The sequence below is a fragment of the Pecten maximus genome, chromosome 3 (genome assembly GCF_902652985.1).
Source record: "Pecten maximus chromosome 3, xPecMax1.1, whole genome shotgun sequence".
NCBI classification, from domain to species: domain Eukaryota; kingdom Metazoa; phylum Mollusca; class Bivalvia; order Pectinida; family Pectinidae; genus Pecten; species Pecten maximus.
In genome coordinates, this window is record NC_047017.1 from 47956164 (window position 1) to 47981121 (window position 24958).

Sequence of the window (24958 nt, forward strand, 5' to 3'; positions counted from 1 at the left end):
TTTCCAATTGATCTGATATAATTTGATGAGTGAACATCTTTCTTTCGTGGACGGCTACGGGTTTTACCCGGGATAAACATGACTGGTGTACGCTGTACCATCTACGGGTTTTACCCGGGATAAACATGACTGGTGTACGCTGTACCATCTACGGGTTTTACCCGGGATAAACATGACTGGTGTACGCTGTACCATCTACGAGTTTTACCCGGGATAAACATGACTGGTGTACGCTGTACCATCTACGGGTTTTACCCAGGATAAACATGACTGGTGTACGCTGTACCATCTACGGGTTTTACCCGGGATAAACATGACTGGTGTACGCTGTACCATCTACGGGTTTTACCCGGATAAACATGACTGGTGTACGCTGTACCATCTACGGGTTTTACCCGGATAAACATGACTGGTGTACGCTGTACCATCTACGGGTTTTACCCGATAAACATGACTGGTGTACGCTGTACCATCTACGAGTTTTACCCAGGATAAACATGACTGGTGTACGCTGTACCATCTACGGGTTTTACCCGGATAAACATGACTGGTGTACGCTGTACCATCTACGGGTTTTACCCAGGATAAACATGACTGGTGTACGCTGTACCATCTACGGGTTTTACCCGGGATAAACATGACTGGTGTACGCTGTACCATCTACGGGTTTTACCCAGGATGACTGGTGTACACTGTACCATCTACGGGTTTTACCCGGGATAAACATGACTGGTGTACGCTGTAACATCTGTAGTTAAATTGCACCTTTAATGAAGTAGCGCGAAACATTATTCAGGTTAAGAAATAACCTAGATCTGTGAGTCGTCATCAGCCAATCAAAATGTTGGATTCCTGACAGTAGCAACCAGCTCATGGAATGATTGGGAAGATTTCGCCTTGTCATAAAATAGTATTTTCTTCAGACAATTTTGATTCTTAAATGATTTTAAATAAATTGAAAACCATCTGTTTCAGTTACATGGAACCAGAAAAGTTTCTATATATATGATTCAAATGAGCGATACTAATTACCGCACAGAAAACCAGAAATGGCCTGAACCCTGAGCATTGTGTGATGTGAGAAAAAAATACTGTGAACTGAACCGTGCCATTTATACCGCAATATATTGTACCACAGATTACCGTTGCAGCACAAAAATGTACACTTTACTTTTTAAATGATCCAATTAATAGCCCATTTTAAGATCGTGTTTTGCATTAATTTTGATTGAAATTGAAATGTAAAATAGTATAGAAATCTTGTTATAGTCAAACCATGATCATCACAAAAAAACATGATTAATTAGTCATAATCAGAGGTAAAATGACTAATCGTCAATTAAATCAATTTATCTGAACAACACTACTGTTAGGTCACTGATGTAGTAATTAATCCAGGGCACTATCAACTGAGCTGAAGAAGCATTCTCCATCAGTTAAGGGAGACAACTTATTTAATACTACAAGCCACTCTGGCTGTCTTTTTGTTTGCATAAAGCCATGGCCGATAGTTCACGATGTGTCACTTAGTCTGTGGGTATGGCAGATATATATCTTACAGTATGGCAATACAGGTCTGTAATTACCAGATTTAATGCATTATTAAATACCTCCCACTTGAGATGGCGAAGTGTGGCCATACAGTATTTACTATACAATATCAACATTTTATACAGAGTTGGGGCCCTTTGTTCATTTCTGAATTGTTGATAATCCTGATTTTCGATGTGGGTGCCAAATGTTATATTAGAGAAGAATGCAAAGGCCTCAGGTTTGGCCCCAAAGTTAAGTAGGAGAACAGGATAAGAGCATGTAGAAATGAAACTGAGAGGCAAATCCCAATGTGGGAACAGTATATTTATGTAACTTAAGAATGCTTTTTCATAATTAATGAAATATCTGGGTGGACGATACAGGCCCCATGGGCCTCTTGTTTAAAACTGAACCACTTTTTATAAAAAAAAACATATACTGTACACTAGAAAAGATCATGTATATAGCTTCTGTGTATAAGTTGAAAATGACAAGACTATATTAAAATAGCTGATAATCCATGGAACTACATTTGTCATTATTTACACATTACTGTGTTTGCATGTATTGAAATGAATCTATGCATTTGTACAGCCTCACAGCAATATGGAAGTCACAAAGGACAAACTGTCGGTATCCTGATACAATGTCAGAATAGATTGTTAACATAATGTAAAATTCTTTGTTTGATTCCCTGATTGGACATGGAAACGTATGGGGGTCACCTACCCATTTGTATGAGTTTTCTCCGGGGACTCTGGTTTCCTCTCCCACTAAACCATCTACCATTGGAGACATATTCATCAGAGCCAGCAAGAAGTTAACAAAAGTGTTTTGTAATAACTATTTTCAAATATCAGCTGAGTAAGTTTTGAAAGATGCATAGCTTGTATACATGATACAAATCAGTCTAGTACTGCCAACTTGTAGCCAGGAAATATCTAGTCCGTGTCATCAAGAATGAAACGGTCAACATGAAAAATAGACTGATAATTGATTGTATTGTATGGGTATTTAGATGGCCTGTAAACTCAGTGCTGTTCCTGACCTCTACAACAAAATAACTTAATGTTCGTTAAGTTCATGTATTGTTAACTTCATACAGTCTGTACTGAAGATTGTAACCTGACACATCACTAATATATCCTCAGTATCAACGGCCTTTCGTGTTAATGTTGACTCTGTATTAAACAGACCTTCATCGACAGAGGACATTTTGCAAATGGCATAAATATAAAAGGCAATATTGCACATGCAAATACAAAGGTACACATGCAGGTGCGAGTGGAGGTGATTTACCTGCACCTTGTTAAAATGTAGTGAAATGTTTAACAACATGTGTCATAGCTCACAGAAGTGGACTTAGGTTTTTCTGGCTGTCCAAAATCGCCAGTTTATATTAATACAAAAGACACTATTTTATGTTGGAGATGAGCCTCCAACTGTACTGTAAATGTGAGACAGAACAGTGCGGGGCCGTTAGGGCCAGCACCCTCTCACACATATAATACAGTTTGTGGCTTATCTCCTTAAATAATTGTATGCTTACTCATTTGTATGTATTTAGATGGTGTTCTATGCCATATTTAAACATGTTTAATTATTTGAACATCTTAAAATGTTATCTTGAAATTTCATTTCTGATTGAATGTAATTATGAATTTAGAGTACTGTGTGATTCCAGTATTTTTCACATTTCAGCAGGTCATTAATTAACGCCACTGCTTATAACTTTTGTTTAAATGAATTTCGATTTATGAAGATGAAAGGCACATGCGTAACAGGTGGCCGTATGGTATATCTTCCAAGAAAAGTTGTGTCTTCATGTTTTTCAGTATCCTGGAACTCAGGAAGGAAAAGTCGCGTGATGCTGCTCGATCGAGGCGAGGGAAAGAGAATTATGAATTCTACGAACTAGCCAAGCTTTTACCTCTCCCACCAGCTATTACGAGCCAGCTGGACAAAGCCTCAATCATCCGACTTTCAATAAGCTATCTAAAAATACAGGACTTCTCTTCACATGGTGACCCACCCTGGGCCAGAGATGCTTCTCACACCAAAACTCTCAAAAGTATGTACACTGTATTATATTTGATATTTACTTCATTCTGTCTATTACATCACATAAAACTAGTCTAGCATCCTATGCCGATTGGAATCCTTGAACTTGTCAAAAAATGAAAGGATTTTTTCTGTTTTTGCTCTAAAGCATGCTTTGTTGAAGGGGGACCCATTTTGTAAAAACATGTAGTGGGGCTCTACCTTCAAGGGTTAGAGGATAGGGTCCCATAGGGGAAATGCAAATTCTTTAAAACCTTTTTATTTCGATTCAATGGCAGGATTCTGTCCAAATTCGTTATGAACTATCCTTAGTTTAAGGGAAATAAATTTCATATGAAAAGTGAGTCTGGGACGCCTGAGGCTAGTTTGGTGGGGCCCCAATAGGGGAAATTTGGCTAATTTTCTGAAATCTTTCATTTTTAGAAATGAGATATTTTGTCTGTATTGGTGCCCATAAGTAATCACTATATCTGTCTTTCCTTTTGTCCGTTTGTCCATCTGAAATCTAATTATCGGCTATTAATCTTAATATTTATTGAATGTTTTACATAGAATTAATTAAGGTGTCCATTTCATAAAAATATGTATTGGATATTTAGTCAACTGACTTAAGATCAAGCTCACTGAGTTAAAGGTCGAAATCATTTAGGTCCAAAGGTCAAGGACAATGAGGATATTTGACAATGACCATGGCTAACACATCGAGTATTAATATACTGGTATTAGCATTTCCATTAGACCACCCAATATGGAGTAAGGGTTTGAAACAGTAGCACCATAATATGCATTGTATATATCTTCATTGCTATTGTTTTTGAAGTCCAAATGTTAAATATTTGGAACCAGAAAGGTAAATGTAAGTCAAAGGAAAGTGTTACCTACATATAATGGCAGATTCCAGATTAGAAAAGTATTTGTAATATAACTGAAATCGGAGTGTTTTGCCATAATCACTGAAATATCCAGGTGAGCAATATAGGCCACCTGGGCCTCTTGTTTTTGGTTCACAGGAACATGATGCACAAAAATATTTCTAGTGTAGACCAATTGTGTCTGGCCAGATCTGTATCTGCTGCTGAAAGTGTATTGGTCAATTGAAGAAGTATCTATCTTCATCAATCTATATCTATATCAAGTGTCTTATAACTAGCCCCATGTGTTGTGGGAGGCTGGTCTTGGCCATGAATTCCAATTGACACTCAAGTCTGGACTATTGGGGTCAAGGGTCAAGGTAGAATAAACCCAGTGTTATATTTGTAACTATACCCTCCTTACCCACAGTAAAGACAGGACTGACTGTAAAAACGTAGCATATCTCTCTCTGTCCATCTGTAGAAAAAAAGTCTTTATTAAGACTCCCTACTGAGTCAACGTTTATGAAATTAAGGTACACAAGATCAGAATCTAAGAAAGCTGTGCATTTGCGATTTATTTTTCATGTTGATGATGGTCATTGGAGTTTTGGCTCTGTGATATTACAGTTGATGAGAAGTAATACCCTTAACGCTAGATCTCTCAACCAATTATTAATGAAACTTGGTGCACAGGATCAGTGGTAGCGGTTAACTTGTGATTTATTTATCATTTTGATTTTTTCCTGTGAGTTATTTGCCCCAATGTATAAATTTAGACATTGGACCCTGGATGGTAAAGTGGCTACCTCACGAGGCTCTCCCCATATTTTTGTCCACACCAGATTAAGCTGGTTGATGCTTCAGGTCATCATCAGCATTATTGTCAGTGTTAAAATAGAAAAGTTGTAATGAGTCCAATATGTTTAGATTGGAAGCTATGTTGGAAACATTCTCCAGTGACATCCAGTCATTAATACTAATTTTTGACCACATTGTTATATAAATTGTCATTGCTCCAAAACATTTTCCTTTGTTAAATAGAAGAGAAAAAATGTTTGTTTGATTTCTGGAAAATTATTTACAGCTGTGTGGTGGGTCTCTGGACCTTGGTAAGATTCTAGGCCAATCTCTGGAGCAACACTAAAGGTTCCCAGTCCTGCATTTTACAGCTGCAGTGACTGTAACAAGAATGTTGACAATGCCTGAGAGATAGTCTTAATCATATTTACTGCAACTATCCCTTAAACAGTTCTGTGTATCGGTCTCTGATTACTCCAACCATGGCAAATGATAGCTCACACAAGCTGCAGGTGTAGGGCCCTCACTATCAAATTTCCCACCCACTTTAATGCAAAACCTCTTGGTCAAAGTGGTTCCACCATTAAACAAAACATCACCAGTGAAGTCCTTGACGGGGAATTTTTGAATTTTTTGGCTGATTATTCAAGAGATGTTGGCCTTTTTTCTCTGTGTTTGCCTGGCAGCTCAGTGCTGATTTATTTGCCCAGTGCTATCCGATACACTGCAGACTTAAATGAAGCATGACATTTGGGTGAGGGGGTACCGCAAGGAGATCTCTTCAACTCCTTCATCTCTTCTGACCCTTTCTTTTTGTATCTGACCCCGTTTCTATATCGCCTTCATTTGGCATTCTTTCAACTGTTGCTTTCCCTGACCAGTTTTGACAGACAGCAGTCGATCTGATGCTTGTATCTCCCTGTGATTAAAGGTAATGGATAAAATGGGAAAGTGTAATATAAGTACTGGGGAGGAGCTGAAGGACCTCCCTCACTGCTACTGTATGGGGATCTCCTCAGCCTCTGAAACCACCTCCCCATGATAACGGGACCATTTTACAGAGCTCTCTATCAGGTCAAGACTTATAATCATTTTAATCTCGCTTTTGTATCTTGTCCTCTAACTTTCTATTCGAATATCTGGGAACATCTGGCAATATGATTTTGTACAATTTAACATTATGCTTGAAAATTAAAAATATTTTTTTATTTTTATGAAAATGAAGTCAGTGGGTTGTTTATTATCTTGTTTTGATTGTCAGCTGGTTCTGAATCATTAAATATATCGGCTGTATCTAACAACCTTCATTAAGAAGGAAAGTTTTGGGCAATTTTATTCATTCTTAATTTTTTCACAGAATTCTTTGCTGTTTTACCTATTAAAACACATTTGAATACAGGATTGACCCTAGTCATTAAAATTGGAAACAAGTTTGTCATCTTTATAATGATAAATTATATTTATTGTGTTACACAATCCCTCTGAGTGGCCTGTATTGGTACTCCTGTAACCAGACATCGTCATGGATACATCCCTGTTACACAAAAAAAACTGAATGCATGCAGATATTTGAAATTTTGTGACAAAAGCCTGCTATGTTTTAGAAATACGGATTACTATTTATGAGAGAAGATAGCTAAATCTCTGCAAGTGGACACACTAGTAAAAACTTAATTTCTTCTGAAAAAAAAATTTTTTTGCACTTAAACACCTTATATCAACTTTTATAATGTTGCATTTTATGAATTTTTCTGTTTTGCCCAAGTTTTAAAAGACAAGTTTGTTACTGTTGAGTATTATGTTCCAGGTCATAGCCGCCGTCGTAATATTGCCAATATAGCCTTGGATGTATTTGAATCTCATCAAGGGACCCATATTTTACAGGTAAGTGCAGGTAGATAAACATTTGTCTAGTGACCTTGATGTTCTGAAAAATTATTAACTACATTCCTTTAAAAAATGCATTAACTGTACATAATAGCATGGAAATTAAACATTTTTAAAACTGGTATGTAAACAATGCAATTCCATGGTTGGGGACATTTCTTATTTATAGGAGGACAGTATTTATATGTGTATATATACACATTCATGTATACAGATATACAGGTTAGTTTAAAATTATGTAACTCTAGACTCTAAACACACTAATTGTTCCATTGTCTACTCAAAATTTGATTTTGTTATACATTTTATGGTGAGGAAATCATTCTAAAATCAAATTACAATGTTTTACACTCGATATCACATTCAAATAATCAAGTTATTTCAGAATATTTCCCCCCTGGTAATATGTCAGGGACAATTTTCATGAGGTCCATCAGAGGTCAAACCTAAGGTTATATATTCAAGGTCAAGCAATGGCTAGTCAGTTAAGGTCAAGATGTCAAGGTGATGCTTTTGAAACTTCTGTGGAAAAAACAACTAGAATTGACCCAATGGCGTTATATTTGTGTGGTACTAATTTGATCCTGATTTATGATGGATCCTGATAGGTTATAGGGGTATATAGGAATACACAGGCCTGTACTCAACTGGGGATTAGGGAGGCCCAGACAATGTCGGTGTAGACTTCCTGGCTTCACTTATCATTTCTGATTCCGACACACCAGTTGATTGATTAAGTCAATCGTAATACTACTAATATGATGTTGAAGGTGCCATATCTTTTATTCGATTTAATTTTATTACAAGTCTTATATCCAATTTTGTCTTCGACTGTTTATTGAAAAGCTATGATGTAGTAACCAGATATATTCACAAGAAAACTATATACATGTAAATACTGTATATCTCTAAATTGATATTCCTGTAACCAGACATAATCATAGATACATTCCTCTAAGTCCAGGCCTGCATTGGTACTCCTGTAACCAGACATCGTCATGGATACATCCTTCTGAGTGGCCTGTATTGGTACTCCTGTAACCAGACATTGTCATGGATACATCTCTCTGAGTGGCCTGTATTGGTACTCCTGTAACCAGACATCGTCATGGATACATCCCTCTGAGTGGCCTGTATTGATACTCCTGTAACCAGACATCGTCATGGATACATCCTTCTGAGTGGCCTGTATTGGTACTCCTGTAACCAGACATTGTCATGGATACATCTCTCTGAGTGGCCTGTATTGGTACTCCTGTAACCAGACATTGTCATGGATACATCCCTCTGAGTGGCCTGTATTGATACTCCTGTTACCTTACATTGTCATGGATACATCCCTCTGAGTGGCTTGTATTGATACTCCTGTAACCAGTCATCGTCATGGATACATCCCTCTGAGTGGCCTGTATTGATACTCTTGTAACCAGACATTGTCATGGATACATCCCTCTGAGTGGCCTGTATTGATACTCCTGTTACCTTACATTGTCATGGATACATCTCTCTGAGTGGCCTGTATTGATACTCCTGTAACCAGTCATCGTCATGGATACATCCCTCTGAGTGGCCTGTATTGATACTCTTGTAACCAGACATTGTCATGGATACATCCCTCTGAGTGGCCTGTATTGATACTCCTGTTACCTTACATTGTCATGGATACATCTCTCTGAGTGGCCTGTATTGATACTCCTGTTACCTTACATTGTCATGGATACATCCCTCTGAGTGGCCTGTATTGATACTCCTGTAACCAGACATTGTCATGGATACATCCCTCTGAGTGGCCTGTATTGATACTCCTGTAACCAGACATTGTCATGGATACATCCCTCTGAGTGGCCTGTATTGATACTCCTGTAACCAGACATTGTCATGGATACATCCCTCTGAGTGTCCTGTATTGATACTCCTGTTACCTTACATTGTCATGGATACATCCCTCTGAGTGGCCTGTATTGATACTCCTGTAACCAGACATTGTCATGGATACATCTCTCTGAGTGGCCTGTATTGATACTCCTGTAACCAGACATTGTCATGGATACATCCCTCTGAGTGGCCTGTATTGATACTCCTGTTACCTTACATTGTCATGGATACATCCCTCTGAGTGGCCTGTATTGATACTCCTGTAACCAGTACATGTCATGGATACATCCCTCTGAGTGGCCTGTATTGATACTCCTGTAACCAGACATTGTCATGGATACATCCCTCTGAGTGGCCTGTATTGATACTCCTGTAACCTTACATTGTCATGGATACATCCCTCTGAGTGGCCTGTATTGATACTCCTGTAACCAGACATTGTCATGGATACATCCCTCTGAGTGGCCTGTATTGATACTCCTGTAACCAGACATTGTCATGGATACATCCCTCTGAGTGGCCTGTATTGATACTCCTGTTACCTTACATTGTCATGGATACATCCCTCTGAGTGGCCTGTATTGATACTCCTGTAACCAGTCATCGTCATGGATACATCACTCCAGTGGCCTGTATTGGTACTCCTGTAACCAGACATTGTCATGGATAAATCCCTCTGACTGGCCTGTATTGATACTCCTGTAACCAGACATTGTCATGGATACATCCTCCTGAGTGGCCTGTATTGGTACTCCTGTAACCAGACATTGTCATGGATACATCCCTCTGAGTGGCCTGTATTGATACTCCTGTAACCAGACATTGTCATGGATACATCCTCCTGAGAGGCCTGTATTGATACTCCTGTAACCAGACATTGTCATGGATACATTCTGAGTGGCCTGTATTGATACTCCTGTTACCAGACATTGTCATGGATACATCCCTCTGAGTGGCCTGTATTGATACTCCTGTAACCAGACATTGTCATGGATACATCCTCTCTGAGTGGCCTGTATTGGTACTCCTGTAACCAGACATTGTCATGGATACATCCCTCTGAGTGGCCTGTATTGATACTCCTGTTACCAGACATTGTCATGGATACATCCCTCTGAGTGGCCTGTATTGATACTCCTGTAACCAGACATTGTCATGGATACATCCCTCTGAGTGGCCTGTATTGATACTCCTGTAACCAGACATTGTCATGGATACATCCCTCTGAGTGGCCTGTATTGATACTCCTGTAACCAGACATTGTCATGGATACATCTCTCTGAGTGGCCTGTATTGATACTCCTGTAACCAGACATTGTCATGGATACATTCTGAGTGGCCTGTATTGATACTCCTGTTACCAGACATTGTCATGGATACATCCCTCTGAGTGGCCTGTATTGATACTCCTGTAACCAGACATTGTCATGGATACATCCCTCTGAGTGGCCTGTATTGATACTCCTGTTACCTTACATTGTCATGGATACATCCCCCTGAGTGGCCTGTATTGATACTCCTGTTACCAGACATTGTCATGGATACATCCCTCTGAGTGGCCTGTATTGATACTCCTGTTACCTTACATTGTCATGGATACATCCCCCTGAGTGGCCTTTATTGATACTCCTGTTACCAGACATTGTCATGGATACATCCCTCTGAGTGGCCTGTATTGATACTCCTGTTACCTTACATTGTCATGGATACATCCCTCTGAGTGGCCTGTATTGATACTCCTGTTACCTTACATTGTCATGGATACATCCCCCTGAGTGGCCTTTATTGATACTCCTGTAACCAGACATTGTCATGGATACACCCTTCTGAGTGGCCTGTATTGATACTCCTGTAACCAGACATCGTCATGGATACATCCCTCTATGTGGCCTGTATTGATACTCCTGTTACCTTACATTGTCATGGATACATCCCTCTGAGTGGCCTGTATTGATACTCCTGTAACCAGACATTGTCATGGATACATCTCTCTGAGTGGCCTGTATTGATACTCCTGTTACCTTACATTGTCATGGATACATCTCTCTGAGTGGCCTGTATTGATACTCCTGTAACCAGACATTGTCATGGATACATCCCTCTGAGTGGCCTGTATTGATACTCCTGTAACCAGTCATTGTCATGGATACATCACTCTGAGTGGCCTGTATTGATACTCCTGTTACCTTACATTGTCATGGATACACCCTTCTGAGTGGCCTGTATTGATACTCCTGTTACCAGACATTGTCATGGATACATCACTCTGAGTGGCCTGTATTGATACTCCTGTTACCTTACATTGTCATGGATACACCCTTCTGAGTGGCCTGTATTGATACTCCTGTAACCAGACATTGTCATGGATACATCCCTCTGAGTGGCCTGTATTGATACTCCTGTAACCAGTCATCGTCATGGATACATCACTTCAGTGGCCTGTATTGGTATTCCTGTTACCAGACATCGTCATCGATACATCCCTCTGAGTGGCCTGTATTGACACTCCTGTAACCAGACATCGTCATGGATACATCTCTCTCAGTGGCCTGTATTGATACTCCTGTAACCAGACATCGTCATGGATACATCACTCCAGTGGCCTGTATTGATACTCCTGTAACCAGACATTGTCATGGATACACCCTTCTGAGTGGCCTGTATTGGTACTCCTGTAACCAGACATCGTCATGGATACATCACTCCAGTGGCCTGTATTGATACTCCTGTAACCAGACATTGTCATGGATACACCCTTCTGAGTGGCCTGTATTGATACTCCTGTAACCAGACATTGTCATGGATACATCCCTCTGAGTGGCCTGTATTGATACTCCTGTTACCAGACATCGTCATGGATACATCCCTCTGAGTGGCCTGTATTGATACTCCTGTAACCAGACATTGTCATGGATACACCCTTCTGAGTGGCCTGTATTGATACTCCTGTAACCAGACATTGTCATGGATACATCCCTCTGAGTGGCCTGTATTGATACTCCTGTAACCAGACATCGTCATGGATACATCACTCCAGTGGCCTGTATTGGTACTCCTGTAACCAGACATTGTCATGGATACACCCTTCTGAGTGGCCTGTATTGATACTCCTGTAACCAGACATTGTCATGGATACACCCTTCTGAGTGGCCTGTATTGATACTCCTGTAACCAGACATTGTCATGGATACATCACTCTGAGTGGCCTGTATTGATACTCCTGTTACCAGACATCGTCATGGATACATCCTCCTGAATGGCCTGTTTGTTGGTGGTGGTTGGTGCTTCTCATTTCCTGGGAGGGTATCAAGTTGTTGATCTGTTTTATCCCTTTGTAATGCCTCTTTGATCCTGTGTAACAGCACAGGGAATTGTTCCTTTAGACTCTGTCTAACAGTATTGTCTCACACAGTTAATGACTTGTTAGTGGACCCTGTAATGGAAGGTTAATACCTGGGACATGAGGTCAACACCTCTTTCTCCCCTACCTCTCATCGTCTAACCTACATGTACGATTCTTAATGTGTACATCTAACATCCAGTGCATTTTAAGTTCCACACTTATTCTTAACTTTCTTCTACTTTCTTCTTGTACTTTTGTATTTGTTTGCAGTCATTATGTAAAAGATGTTTAAAGAATTTTATCTTAATTAGAATTACCAAAAGCTACAAAAGAAACTCTTAAAATAGTGTAATTTGTAATGAAACGAGAGTATCTGTATTTGATGTATAGCATATGTATTATATGAATCTGGTGCTTTTGTCGGATGCACCAGAATGAACTGGAGAAAGATCCCCACTCCTACTTGCACACATCATCATTAACAAAGTCAGAGGCAAGATGTGAATTCAACCCTCCCATACATAGTTAAATTGTGATTTCTCTCCTAGGTAGCCTGGCCTTGCCTCCATCTGGCCATTGAAAGTTTTGTATAGAGTTTAATCTGGATGATTAGACAGAACACGGTCACAGTTTCATTTGACAATACTTATCATATTCTGTTATATATTTTTCTCCTCCGTTTCCAAAAATATCTTGACTTTAATGTTAATTTCATGCGTATGACTTTTTAAAGAAAAATTCAAAGTGTGATGTGATGAAATATATAATAGCAAGAAAATTTGGGAACATAAAAAAATGTTATAAGGTACTTTAAAATTGAACAGACGTACAATGTTTGATTGATATTAAATGTTCTTGATAAAACATAAAAGAACATTTTAGTCTACTAGCAGATGCTAGAAATGAAAGGTTTAACATTGAGATTATTTGATAATTGCTTTGATTTGATGAGAAAGCATGGTCACCATGGGGGTCACAGAGCCGTACAGTATCTGTATTAGAAGGAATAAATTCTTAAGACAAGACACGGACTGAAATTTCCCTTTTTTTTCTATTTTGCAATTGCATTAAATAAGAATTATGATATCTTTCTGATTTTGAATTTTAATAAATTCTATATGGTGCAGAAAAAGGTGTAGTTTATTTAGGGGCCACTTTAAGATGTGTATTTTTTTTTTTAGAAAAATAAATTTAAAAAAATCCATCTGTTTCCTCCCTGTGAAGGTATGGCTATATCCAATCAGGTGAAATTTCAATGAAGCATTGATGAAACACATACCTGTTGTTGATTGCCATACACCTGTTGTTCATTTCAGGCAGATCTGCTTCCAGTTTTCTGGGTGCCTGCTGTTTTTTTTAAAGACCATTCTTCTTAAACAATTTATGTTCATTGCTTAAGTTTGATTTTAATGAGGAAATGAATAGGACTGGGAGGGAGAAAAAATCTTAACATATGTAATTTAACTTGGAATGGATTGATATTGTAAATTGATGAGATAATGTAGAGTAAGCAATATGGGTTTAACTTTGTGGGACCTGTTAACTGGGAGTTATGTTATTTTTGTTCTAAATCAGTTGACCTTTCCCTACAAGCAAAATTCTGTGCAATTAAAATGGACATATAAAACATGATAGCACTGTCCTCTGATGAGAAATGGTGACCCATACACATGATAGCTCTGTCCTCTGATGAGAAATGGTGACCCACTGTCCTCTGATGAGAAATGGTGACCCATACACATGATAGCACTGTCCTCTGATGAGAAATGGTGACCCATACGTCTGTTGAGATCTGATCTGGTCTAGAATGGAATGTATGCCCTTATAAGGTGATGTTGTCCTGATTCTTAGTACACCAATATGTTACTAAAAGATTGGTTTTTCAGCCATCTTGTTCAGATAGGATGGGGTGTCCGGTTGTCAGAATGATGTGATTGGGTGGTATGGCCTGTTGTCAGTATAATGTGACCGGGTAGTGTCCTGTTGTCAGTATAATGTGACCGGGTAGTGTTCTGTTGTCAGTATAATGTGACCGGGTAGTGTCCTGTTGTCAGTATAATGTGACCGGGTGGGGTGTTCTGTTGTCAGTATAATGTGATTGGGTGGTATATGTTCTGTTGTCAGTATAATGTGATTGGGTGGTATATGTTCTGTTGTCAGTATAATGTGATTGGGTGGTATATGTTCTGTTGTCAGTATAATGTGATTGGGTGGTATATGTTCTGTTGTCAGTATAATGTGATTGGGTGGTATATGTTCTGTTGTCAGTATAATGTGATTGGGTGGTATATGTTCTGTTGTCAGTATAATGTGATTGGGTGGTATATGTTCTGTTGTCAGTATAATGTGATTGGGTGGTATATGTTCTGTTGTCAGTATAATGTGACCAGTTGGTGTGTCCTGTTGTCAGTATGTGACTGGGTGGTATGTCCTGTTGTCAGTATGTGACTGGGTGGGGTGTCCTGTTGTCAGTATGTGACCGGGTGGGGTGTCCTGTTGTCAGTATAATGTGGCAAGGTGAGATGTCCCGTTTTCAGTATAATGTGACCGGGTGGTGTGTCCTGTTGTCAGTATGTGACCGGGTGGGGTGTCCTGTTGTCAGTATGTGACCGGGTGGGGTGTTCTGTTGTCACTACAATGTGACCGGAAGGAGTGTCCTGTGACCGGTTGGAGTGTCTTGGCACTATGCTTCATTGAGATAGCACTACACGCCATCCCAAGGAGACAAACATGAACATGCCACATCCTCCTAAATCACACACTAGAGATGTGGTCCTTTAATGATCATAGCTTTTAATAGGATGTTAAACAGGACAAAACCAACAGAATTTAGGAGTTTTTCTTAGTTTGTGAAGTCCTTGTCATCTGTCCTGATGTCCCAGTTGCTATGCCCTGTATACAATGGGATTTTGTTTTGTGTCATAAGTTTTTTTTTATCTGTATGGCATCATGGGATTCACTCCATGCTTTCATGAAGATTGTGTTTCCATCTTTTGATTTTGGAACTTCTTTCAGCATACAATTTCAGATGTTTAAGACAGGTTTTCTTGTTGATCTTATCTGCCACTATCTGTAATACAATATGAAAAACATCAATTTATGATTTTAGATATGTCTTTCAATTAAATTATGTGAATCAAATAAACTAATTGGTGGTTTATTTATAGTGCCGTTGTGGTTGGCAGCTACATTTAATGATCAGTTTATGATTTATGTATTTCAACCATAATTGAAAAGATCCAACACACCATTTGCTTAACAGTAATATTTTTGTCTTTCAAAGAAAACAAGCATTAAACATATTCCAGATATGTTCAATATAATATTTAATGTAACATAAATTGTATGAAAGGTGCTTGATCATATACAGACAGTTTAAATACAATGATTTTGTGTGCAAGGGCAGACACCCAATTAAAAAGATGGTAGAAATTTATATATAAGTTATCTATATGCCATATTGATTAACTTGCTGTGTTATATTTTCCAGTCTCTGGATGGGTTTGCATTTGCTTTGGCAAGTGACGGGCGATTCCTGTACATATCGGAGACAGTTTCCATATATCTAGGTCTTTCTCAGGTAAGTAATTAATGACTGTCTACCTGTGCCTGATTTAGCTGTTTTAGTATGATGAACAAGATTATGTCAACGATTTATATTGAAAATTGTCTTTTTTGATTTGAAAGTATTTTTCCAGGATAGTATCTGAAACTGTTAAGCTCTAGGAAATAAATATGATACTACTGTAAAATACAATAGACGCATATTCAAATCTCTTCAATGTGAATTCTAGGGAATTTTGCTTATTAATTTATATGAATGTATCTTTTTAAATGAAACTTGAAATTTTAACACTGAACAGTTTTAAGTAATGTATGTATGTACCTGGTTTTCCATCCAGACTTGAGTTTTGAGACAGATTCCTCCTGGGTAGTTCTAGTGGTGGTGATGGTATTTAATACATCAAACTCTTGATGGAATTCCTTAGATGGTGTTTAATCAATGGAGAATTTAGAAGGAAAATTAGCTTTGGTTAATGGTCACAATACAGAGGTTTGAGCTTGTATGTCTAGATTCTCATATATAGTCGTAATACAGAGGTTCTACTATACAGGATTTAATCATACCTTTATTTTGATCCCATTGATGATTACAAAAGTGGGATTTTCTGTTGTTTTACTCGGCTCATGCAATATGAGTTGTCATAATACTATAGAGAGGTTTTCAAGATAAAGGAAATAGGCCTCATGGTCCTTACAAATGTGTGAGCAGTTACAAAATAGATAAACACACGTCTGGCTTCAGAGTATATATGAAAATAAGAATATAAAAGTTTTCTAAGGTTCATCAATCCTTTAGTGTATCAACCTAATGTATTGTCAGTTATTGTTTATCAATTAAGTTTAAAATGAATTATACATATTGACTCACTGATGCTTTCATTATAAAAAGTTAACACCAGCATGTTGTTAAAGTATTTGATCCATTATTCTGGGAGGTCAACAGAAAGATTTTTACAAACATGAATCTGGCTGTACTATAGCACTAAAGGTAGGAGTTTACAAACATGAATCTGGCTGTACTATAGCACTAAAGGTAGGAGTTTACAAACATGAATCTGGCTGTACTATAGCACTAAAGGTAGGAGTTTACAAACATGAATCTGGCTGTACTATAGCACTAAAGGTAGCCTCCAGGTATTGCCCGTTACATGTACACTTGATAGTTTGTTTTCAAATATAAAAAGAAGATGGATTTCTTTTGAATTTAAAAATATTAATAAACAAATTTCTTCACAATAGTTTTAAAATTATAATGAAATACAGATATATGTATAATATTCTAAGATTTATAATATTAAAATTGATTCTATGTTACAAAAAGTGGTTAGTTAAGAATAGATGCGACTTTGATGTTGAGAGTAATGTGAATTTGATATATCATAAATTTGAATTGTATGCATAAAACATGTTTCATTTCATACAGAATATATTAAGTTTATTACAATATATTCAAAGTATGATAGCAAATGTGTTTTCCTGGTATTAACAAAGCACTGAAAGTCACCAATGAATGGATAACTTTGTCGGATTACCCTACTGTAATATGTGTGAGTGAAGTTAGCGGTAAAATACATGTACAGTCAAACCTGCCTTAGCGACCACCTGAATTAAACGACTTCCTTTCATATGCGACCGTACTTTTCCCTCCCAACGTTATTTACTATACTAGTGACCTGAATTAAGCGACCACCTGTCAGACGCGACTAACGACCATCATTTCCTTGTCCCAAATGCTGAAAAGCGACTTTTTTCAGCGACTTTCCGATTTTTAAAATGGAAGCAGAAGTCATAATCAAGAAGAAACCGGACGAACTTGTCTGCTTTTAAAGATTAAAAAATACTTCAGAAATGCATGAAATGTCTTATTGTGTCTCAAAAAATGTATTGAATTTATTATCTTTGCCCTGATAACACCCAAATACGAACGAAACTGTACTTTTACTTCTAAAGAATGAAAGAAGGAGATGGGATATGGCGAAAAAATGTCCTCGCCATTCAGACGATTTTCACGAAATTTTGATAAATAAAAATACAAACATTTGCTTGGGAAGTATGAAAAAGAGTGAATAAACAGTCAACTTACTGTTTAACTGAAATTTATGTTCTTTTTGAGACATTAGGACAGATATTTGCCAGTTAAAAACGTCTCCATCGTTATGAAGGAAATGCAGTTACGTAACTAATAATCCGGACGGAAGTCCGGACCAGGAATTCAGGAATGCAAAAAAAAAAAAAAAAAAAAAAGTTTTTTTGTTTGTTTTTGTAAATGTATCCGGCACTGGAAATAATCAAATAAGCCATTCAAACTCTTTGATTATTTTTTGTATTTTAAAATTAAAAAAAAAATATTGTAACATGCTAAAAGAATTTAAATATATATATTAATGAAAATAAAAGAAACTGAATAAATCTAAAAAAAAAAATATTGTACTGCATATGTAGAAATGGGGATATTTTTTATATATTGTCCATTATTATAAGCATTTTATTTCATTAAGTGAATAGTGATTTTTTCTTTTTCTTTTTTTTTCTTCTTTTTTTTCTTTCGTTTTCCTCAAGAGGTCTCTTACAGATTTGATTATATTCACAATCTTTAATGATGACCGAGGTAATTCCTTTTCATATATGTACTAATACTTGTAGCTGATAAATTTTACATATGTGGCAGAATAATCATGAACTTTCCTTTTCGGGTAATTTTCTTTGAACCTGGATTAAGAGACCACCTGTCATATGTGACCTTTTTTATTGACTCCCTTGGAAGGTCACATATGACAGGTTTGACTGTAATTATAACTTTGTCGGATTACCCTACTGTAATATGTGTGAGTGAAGTTAGCGGTAAAATACATGTAATTATAACTTTGTCGGATTACCCTACTGTATTATGTGTGAGTGAAGTTAGCGGTAAAATACATGTAATTATAACTTTGTCGGATTACCCTACTGTAATATGTGTGAGTGAAGTTAGCGGTAAAATACATGTAATTATAACTTTGTCGGATTACCCTACTGTAATATGTGTGAGTGAAGTTAGCAGTAAAATACATGTAATTATAACTTTGTCGGATTACCCTACTGTAATATGTGTGAGTGAAGTTAGTGGTAAAATACATGTAATTATAACTTTGTCCAATTACCCTACTGTAATATGTGTGAGTGAAGTTACTAGTACATGGTTTATAGATCTGAGTTAGTGGTAAAATTCATGTAATTATAGACACTCCTTAAGACATATTTGTCATGAAATGGTAGTTTTTGATAGCCTGTCACAGATTAGTCAGTAAATTTACTGTTGTGATATTGAGGAGAGACCATGTCACATAGATATCTTCTCTGTCTTATATCTAAATCCTTGTGGATTATTATAGATATTTTCTCTGTCTTATATCTGAATCCTTGTGGATTATTATAGACATTTTCTCTGTCTTATATCTGAATCCTTGTGGATTATTATAGATATCTTCTCTGTCTTATATCTGAATCCTTGTGGATTATTATAGATAATACTCTGTCTTATATCTGAATCCTTGTGGATTATTATAGATATCTTCTCTGTCTTATATCTGAATCCTTGTGGATTATCATAGATATCTTCTCTGTCTTATATCTGAATCCTTGTGGATTATTATAGATATCTTCTCTGTGTTATATCTGAATCCTTGTGGATTATTATAGATATTTTCTCTGTCTTATATCTGAATCCTTGTGGATTATTATAGATATCTTCTCTGTCTTATATCTGAATCCTTGTGGATTATTATAGATATCTTCTCTGTCTTATATCTGAATCCTTGTGGATTATTATAGATATCTTCTCTGTCTTATATCTGAATCCTTGTGGATTATTATAGATATCTTCTCTGTCTTATATCTGAATCCTTGTGGATTACTTAATCTAAAGCAAAGGGAATAATGACTTCATATCAAAAGTAAAATGTAATTGCAAGAATTTTTTTTATTGAATATTAAAGAAAGTTTTACTAGCCTGAATCATACTTAAGAAAAAAAAAGTTTAAAAATCCTGAAAAGTTATTGTAAGTGGTATGTAGTTTTATGGGTAAAACAATGCTACAAGGCTGTATTGAGAATACGAACTTTAACGAAGGAATGAGGCGGAATGAGATAATTGATCTTGTTCATATTGTACTTCATTAAAAGTCACATTCTCAATGGAGAGCTTGTCGGAAGTAAAACAAGGCTCAAATGGAAGAAAAACATGATAAATCTCGATGTAAGGGATTTGTTGAGTAGAAAATGTCCATCCATCAGTCCATGATGTGGGAGATTAGGTGAATGTCGTTACACAGAATTTTCGTCTGTCAACGCTCTACGGACACCAGACCTCTGTATGCATACAAATAGGGTGGTAATCGCCATTAACTAAATACTGCAAATCTAAGGCAATACAGGCCCGCCATTCTACCCCAGAACCCTGTAGTCCCCGGTTTATCCAAGTCTAATGATTGTCTTCAATTGATAGACTCTCAGCTCAATTCCCCACTGATCTGACGAAAAACTAAATTGTTTGATTTTTTTGCCCCTTCCTTGGTATGGTATAGTATTGAGCAGTGTATTGCAATTCGTATTTTGTTTTGCATATTTGCTACAGTGAGATTCAATTAAGGGTTTAATGTTGTTATAGGGGAGACAAACAGTTCACCTGTCACCGACACGGGGTCACTTTCTCGATTGATGTCCCACCACACCCCCTAGGGGGCCATCAATAACACTCTGTCATCACCAGGCCTACCTTCCACAGACCAGCCATCCAAATGAACAGAAGAAATTTCCATATTTCTCTTGTGTGGCTATCAAAGCTAGCAGTGTCTCTGGGCAAAAGGGGATGTGGTTGATTGATATATTGTGTGGGAAGGGCTGCTCCAGACCCCGAATCAAACCATTTCATATCTAAACAATACACCTAACAACACATTTCATGGCATATTTCAAGAGAAGTCATCACTTTTACAACTAGTATCCCTGAGGGATGAATTATTTTGAAAGATTTCATAACGGAATGTCCTCGAAAGCTGCAGTACTCTATATAAAACTGTATGATTTCTTGGTGTTGGTACATAGTAGTTGGCATCATAAGCCACTGGTGTGGAATCTTAATTGGGTAATGACAGAACGGCCTCTAGGTCAATCCATCCTGAACAATGTGACACTGTTGATCAATTGTGTACCATCAGGGAACTTCTTTTAATCCTCTATACTGTATAGGAATAAACTAAAATAGGGTATGCCCTTATTGTTATATTATCTTAATATCTACTAATTTATACAATTTTATAGATTTTAATGGATTTGAAAAATAAATTTGAATAGAATAACAAATATCCAATTTTCATTGAAGTACAGTATATATATTTTTTGTATGTCATTAAAGTTTATGTCTCATCACCTGTACCTAAGCCATTTTATTATCACAGATAATAAATATGGTGAATGCATGGATAAGCATTTTGTTTCTGGTAGAAACATGAATTGTCGAGTGAATTGCTCTGAAGTGAAGAATTCAGTGATTTTGAAAGTTTAAAAAAATATTATACCAAAACACCCCAACTTTCCTTGCATTAAACTGGGTGAAATGAAAATTCAATAAGCTAACAGATTATGGGAAAATGTTAATGGTTTAATATGGACTCTGAGTAAAAGAGTTCATTGAGAGTAAAGCATCTTGTCATATACTCATTTACACTGGAACACTACAGAGTAAAGTGTATCTTGTACAGTGTCCTATCATATACTCATTTACACTGGAACACGACAGAGTGAAGTATCTTGTACAGTGTTCTATCATATACTCATTTACACTGGAACACTACAGAGTAAAGTGTATCTTGTACAGTGTTCTATCATATACTCATTTACACTGGAACACTACAGAGTAAAGTGTACCTTGTACAGTGTTCTATCATATACTCATTTACACTGGAACACTTTAGAGTGAAGTATCTTGTACAGTGTTCTATCATATACTCATTTACACTGGAACACTTCAGAGTAAAGTGTATCTTGTACAGTGTTCTATCATATACTCATTTACACTGGAACACTACAGAGTAAAGTGTATCTTGTACAGTGTCCTATCATATACTCATTTACACTGGAACACTACAGAGTAAAGTGTACCTTGTACAGTGTTCTATCATATACTCATTTACACTGGAACACTTCAGAGTGAAGTATCTTGTACAGTGTTCTATCATATACTCATTTACACTGGAACACTACAGAGTGAAGTATCTTGTACAGTGTCCTATAACTCATTTACACTGGAACACTACAGAGTAAAGTGTATCTTGTACAGTGTTCTATCATATACTCATTTACACTGGAACACTACAGAGTAAAGTGTACCTTGTACAGTGTCCTATCATATACTCATTTACACTGGAACACTACAGAGTAAAGTCCCTTGTACAGTGTTCTATCATATACTCATTTACACTGGAACACTACAGAGTAAAGTGTATCTTGTACAGTGTCCTATCATATACTCATTTACACTGGAACACTACAGAGTAAAGTGTACCTTGTACAGTGTTCTATCATATACTCATTTACACTGGAACACTTCAGAGTGAAGTATCTTGTACAGTGTTCTATCATATACTCATTTACACTGGAACACTACAGGGTAAAGTGTACCTTGTACAGTGTTCTATCATATACTCATTTACACTGGAACACTACAGAGTGAAGTATCTTGTACAGTGTCCTATCATATACTCATTTACACTGGAACACTTCAGAGTGAAGTATCTTGTACAGTGTCCTATCATATACTCATTTACACTGGAACACTACAGAGTGAAGTATCTTGTACAGTGTTCTATCATATACTCATTTACACTGGAACACTACAGAGTGAAGTATCTTGTACAGTGTCCTATCATATACTCATTTACACTGGAACACTACAGAGTAAAGTGTATCTTGTACAGTGTTCTATCATATACTCATTTACACTGGAACACTACAGAGTGAAGTATCTTGTACAGTGTCCTATCATATACTCATTTACACTGGAACACTTCAGAGTAAAGTGTATCTTGTACAGTGTTCTATCATATACTCATTTACACTGGAACACTACAGAGTAAAGTGTATCTTGTACAGTGTTCTATCATATACTCATTTACACTGGAACACTACAGAGTAAAGTGTATCTTGTACAGTGTTCTATCATATACTCATTTACACTGGAACACTACAGAGTAAAGTCACTTGTACAGTGTCCTATCATATACTCATTTACACTGGAACACTTCAGAGTAAAGTGTATCTTGTACAGTGTCCTATCATATACTCATTTACACTGGAACACTACAGAGTAAAGTCCCTTGTACAGTGTTCTATCATATACTCATTAACACTGGAACACTACAGAGTGAAGTATCTTGTACAGTGTCCTATAACTCATTTACACTGGAACACTTCAGAGTAAAGTGTATCTTGTACAGTGTCCTATCATATACTCATTTACACTGGAACACTTCAGAGTGAAGTATCTTGTACAGTGTTCTATCATATACTCATTTACACTGGAACACTTCAGAGTAAAGTGTATCTTGTACAGTGTCCTATCATATACTCATTTACACTGGAACACTACAGAGTAAAGTCCCTTGTACAGTGTTCTATCATATACTCATTTACACTGGAACACTTCAGAGTAAAGTGTATCTTGTACAGTGTCCTATCATATACTCATTTACACTGGAACACTACAGAGTGAAGTCCCTTGTACAGTGTCCTATCATATACTCATTTACACTGGAACACTACAGAGTGAAGTATCTTGTACAGTGTTCTATCATATACTCATTTACACTGGAACACTACAGAGTAAAGTATCTTGTACAGTGTCCTATCATATACTCATTTACACTGGAACACTACAGAGTAAAGTCCCTTGTACAGTGTCCTATCATATACTCATTTACACTGGAACACTACAGAGTGAATTATCTTGTACAGTGTTCTATAACTCATTTACACTGGAACACTTCAGAGTAAAGTGTATCTTGTAGTGTTCTATCATATACTCATTTACACTGGAACACTACAGAGTGAAGTATCTTGTACAGTGTTCTATCATATACTCATTTACACTGGAACACTACAGAGTGAAGTGTACCTTGTACAGTGTCCTATCATATACTCATTTACACTGGAACACTACAGAGTAAAGTGTACCTTGTACAGTGTTCTATCATATACTCATTTACACTGGAACACTTCAGAGTGAAGTATCTTGTACAGTGTCCTATCATATACTCATTTACACTGGAACACTACAGAGTGAAGTATCTTGTACAGTGTTCTATCATATACTCATTTACACTGGAACACTACAGAGTAAAGTCCCTTGTACAGTGTTCTATCATATACTCATTTACACTGGAACACTTCAGAGTGAAGTATCTTGTACAGTGTTCTATCATATACTCATTTACACTGGAACACTACAGAGTGAAGTATCTTGTACAGTGTTCTATCATATACTCATTTACACTGGAACACTACAGAGTGAAGTATCTTGTACAGTGTTCTATCATATACTCATTTACACTGGAACACTACAGAGTAAAGTCCCTTGTACAGTGTCCTACACTGTATCATGTACTCATTTACACTGGAACACTACAGAGTGAAGTATCTTGTACAGATAACATATACTCATTATACCCCCTGCAACGTAGTTGGGGGCTATACTGGAATCAGGTTGTCTGTCCGTCTGTAGACACAACAATGTACTGGCTACTCCTCCTAAACTACTGAAGGAATTTCAACAAAACTTTATGGCAATAACCTTTATACATTGTAGATGTGCGTAATCTATATCATGTTGTAATTTTGTGGTTACCATCGTAACCAGGTCACTATACTTTGTTTTTTGGATGAGTCTGTAGACACAACGATGTACCGGCTACTCTTCCTAAACTACTGAGGGAATTTTAACGAAACTTTATTAGCTCACCTGGACCGAAGGTCCGGTGAGCTTATGCCATGGTGCAGCGTCCGTCGTCCG

General features: G+C 37.1%; 1 protein-coding gene across 1 annotated transcript in view; it reads left to right on the forward strand.

The window, feature by feature from the left end:
- LOC117324395 (protein trachealess-like) overlaps positions 1–24958 on the forward strand; it is a 119292-nt gene that overhangs the window by 56602 nt on the left and 37732 nt on the right. Inside the window, exons 3-5 of the mRNA XM_033880240.1 lie at positions 3369–3604; positions 7054–7130; positions 15842–15931. Of these exons, the coding sequence (XP_033736131.1) occupies positions 3369–3604; positions 7054–7130; positions 15842–15931 (403 nt within the window). The remainder of the gene's footprint in view (positions 1–3368; positions 3605–7053; positions 7131–15841; positions 15932–24958) is intronic.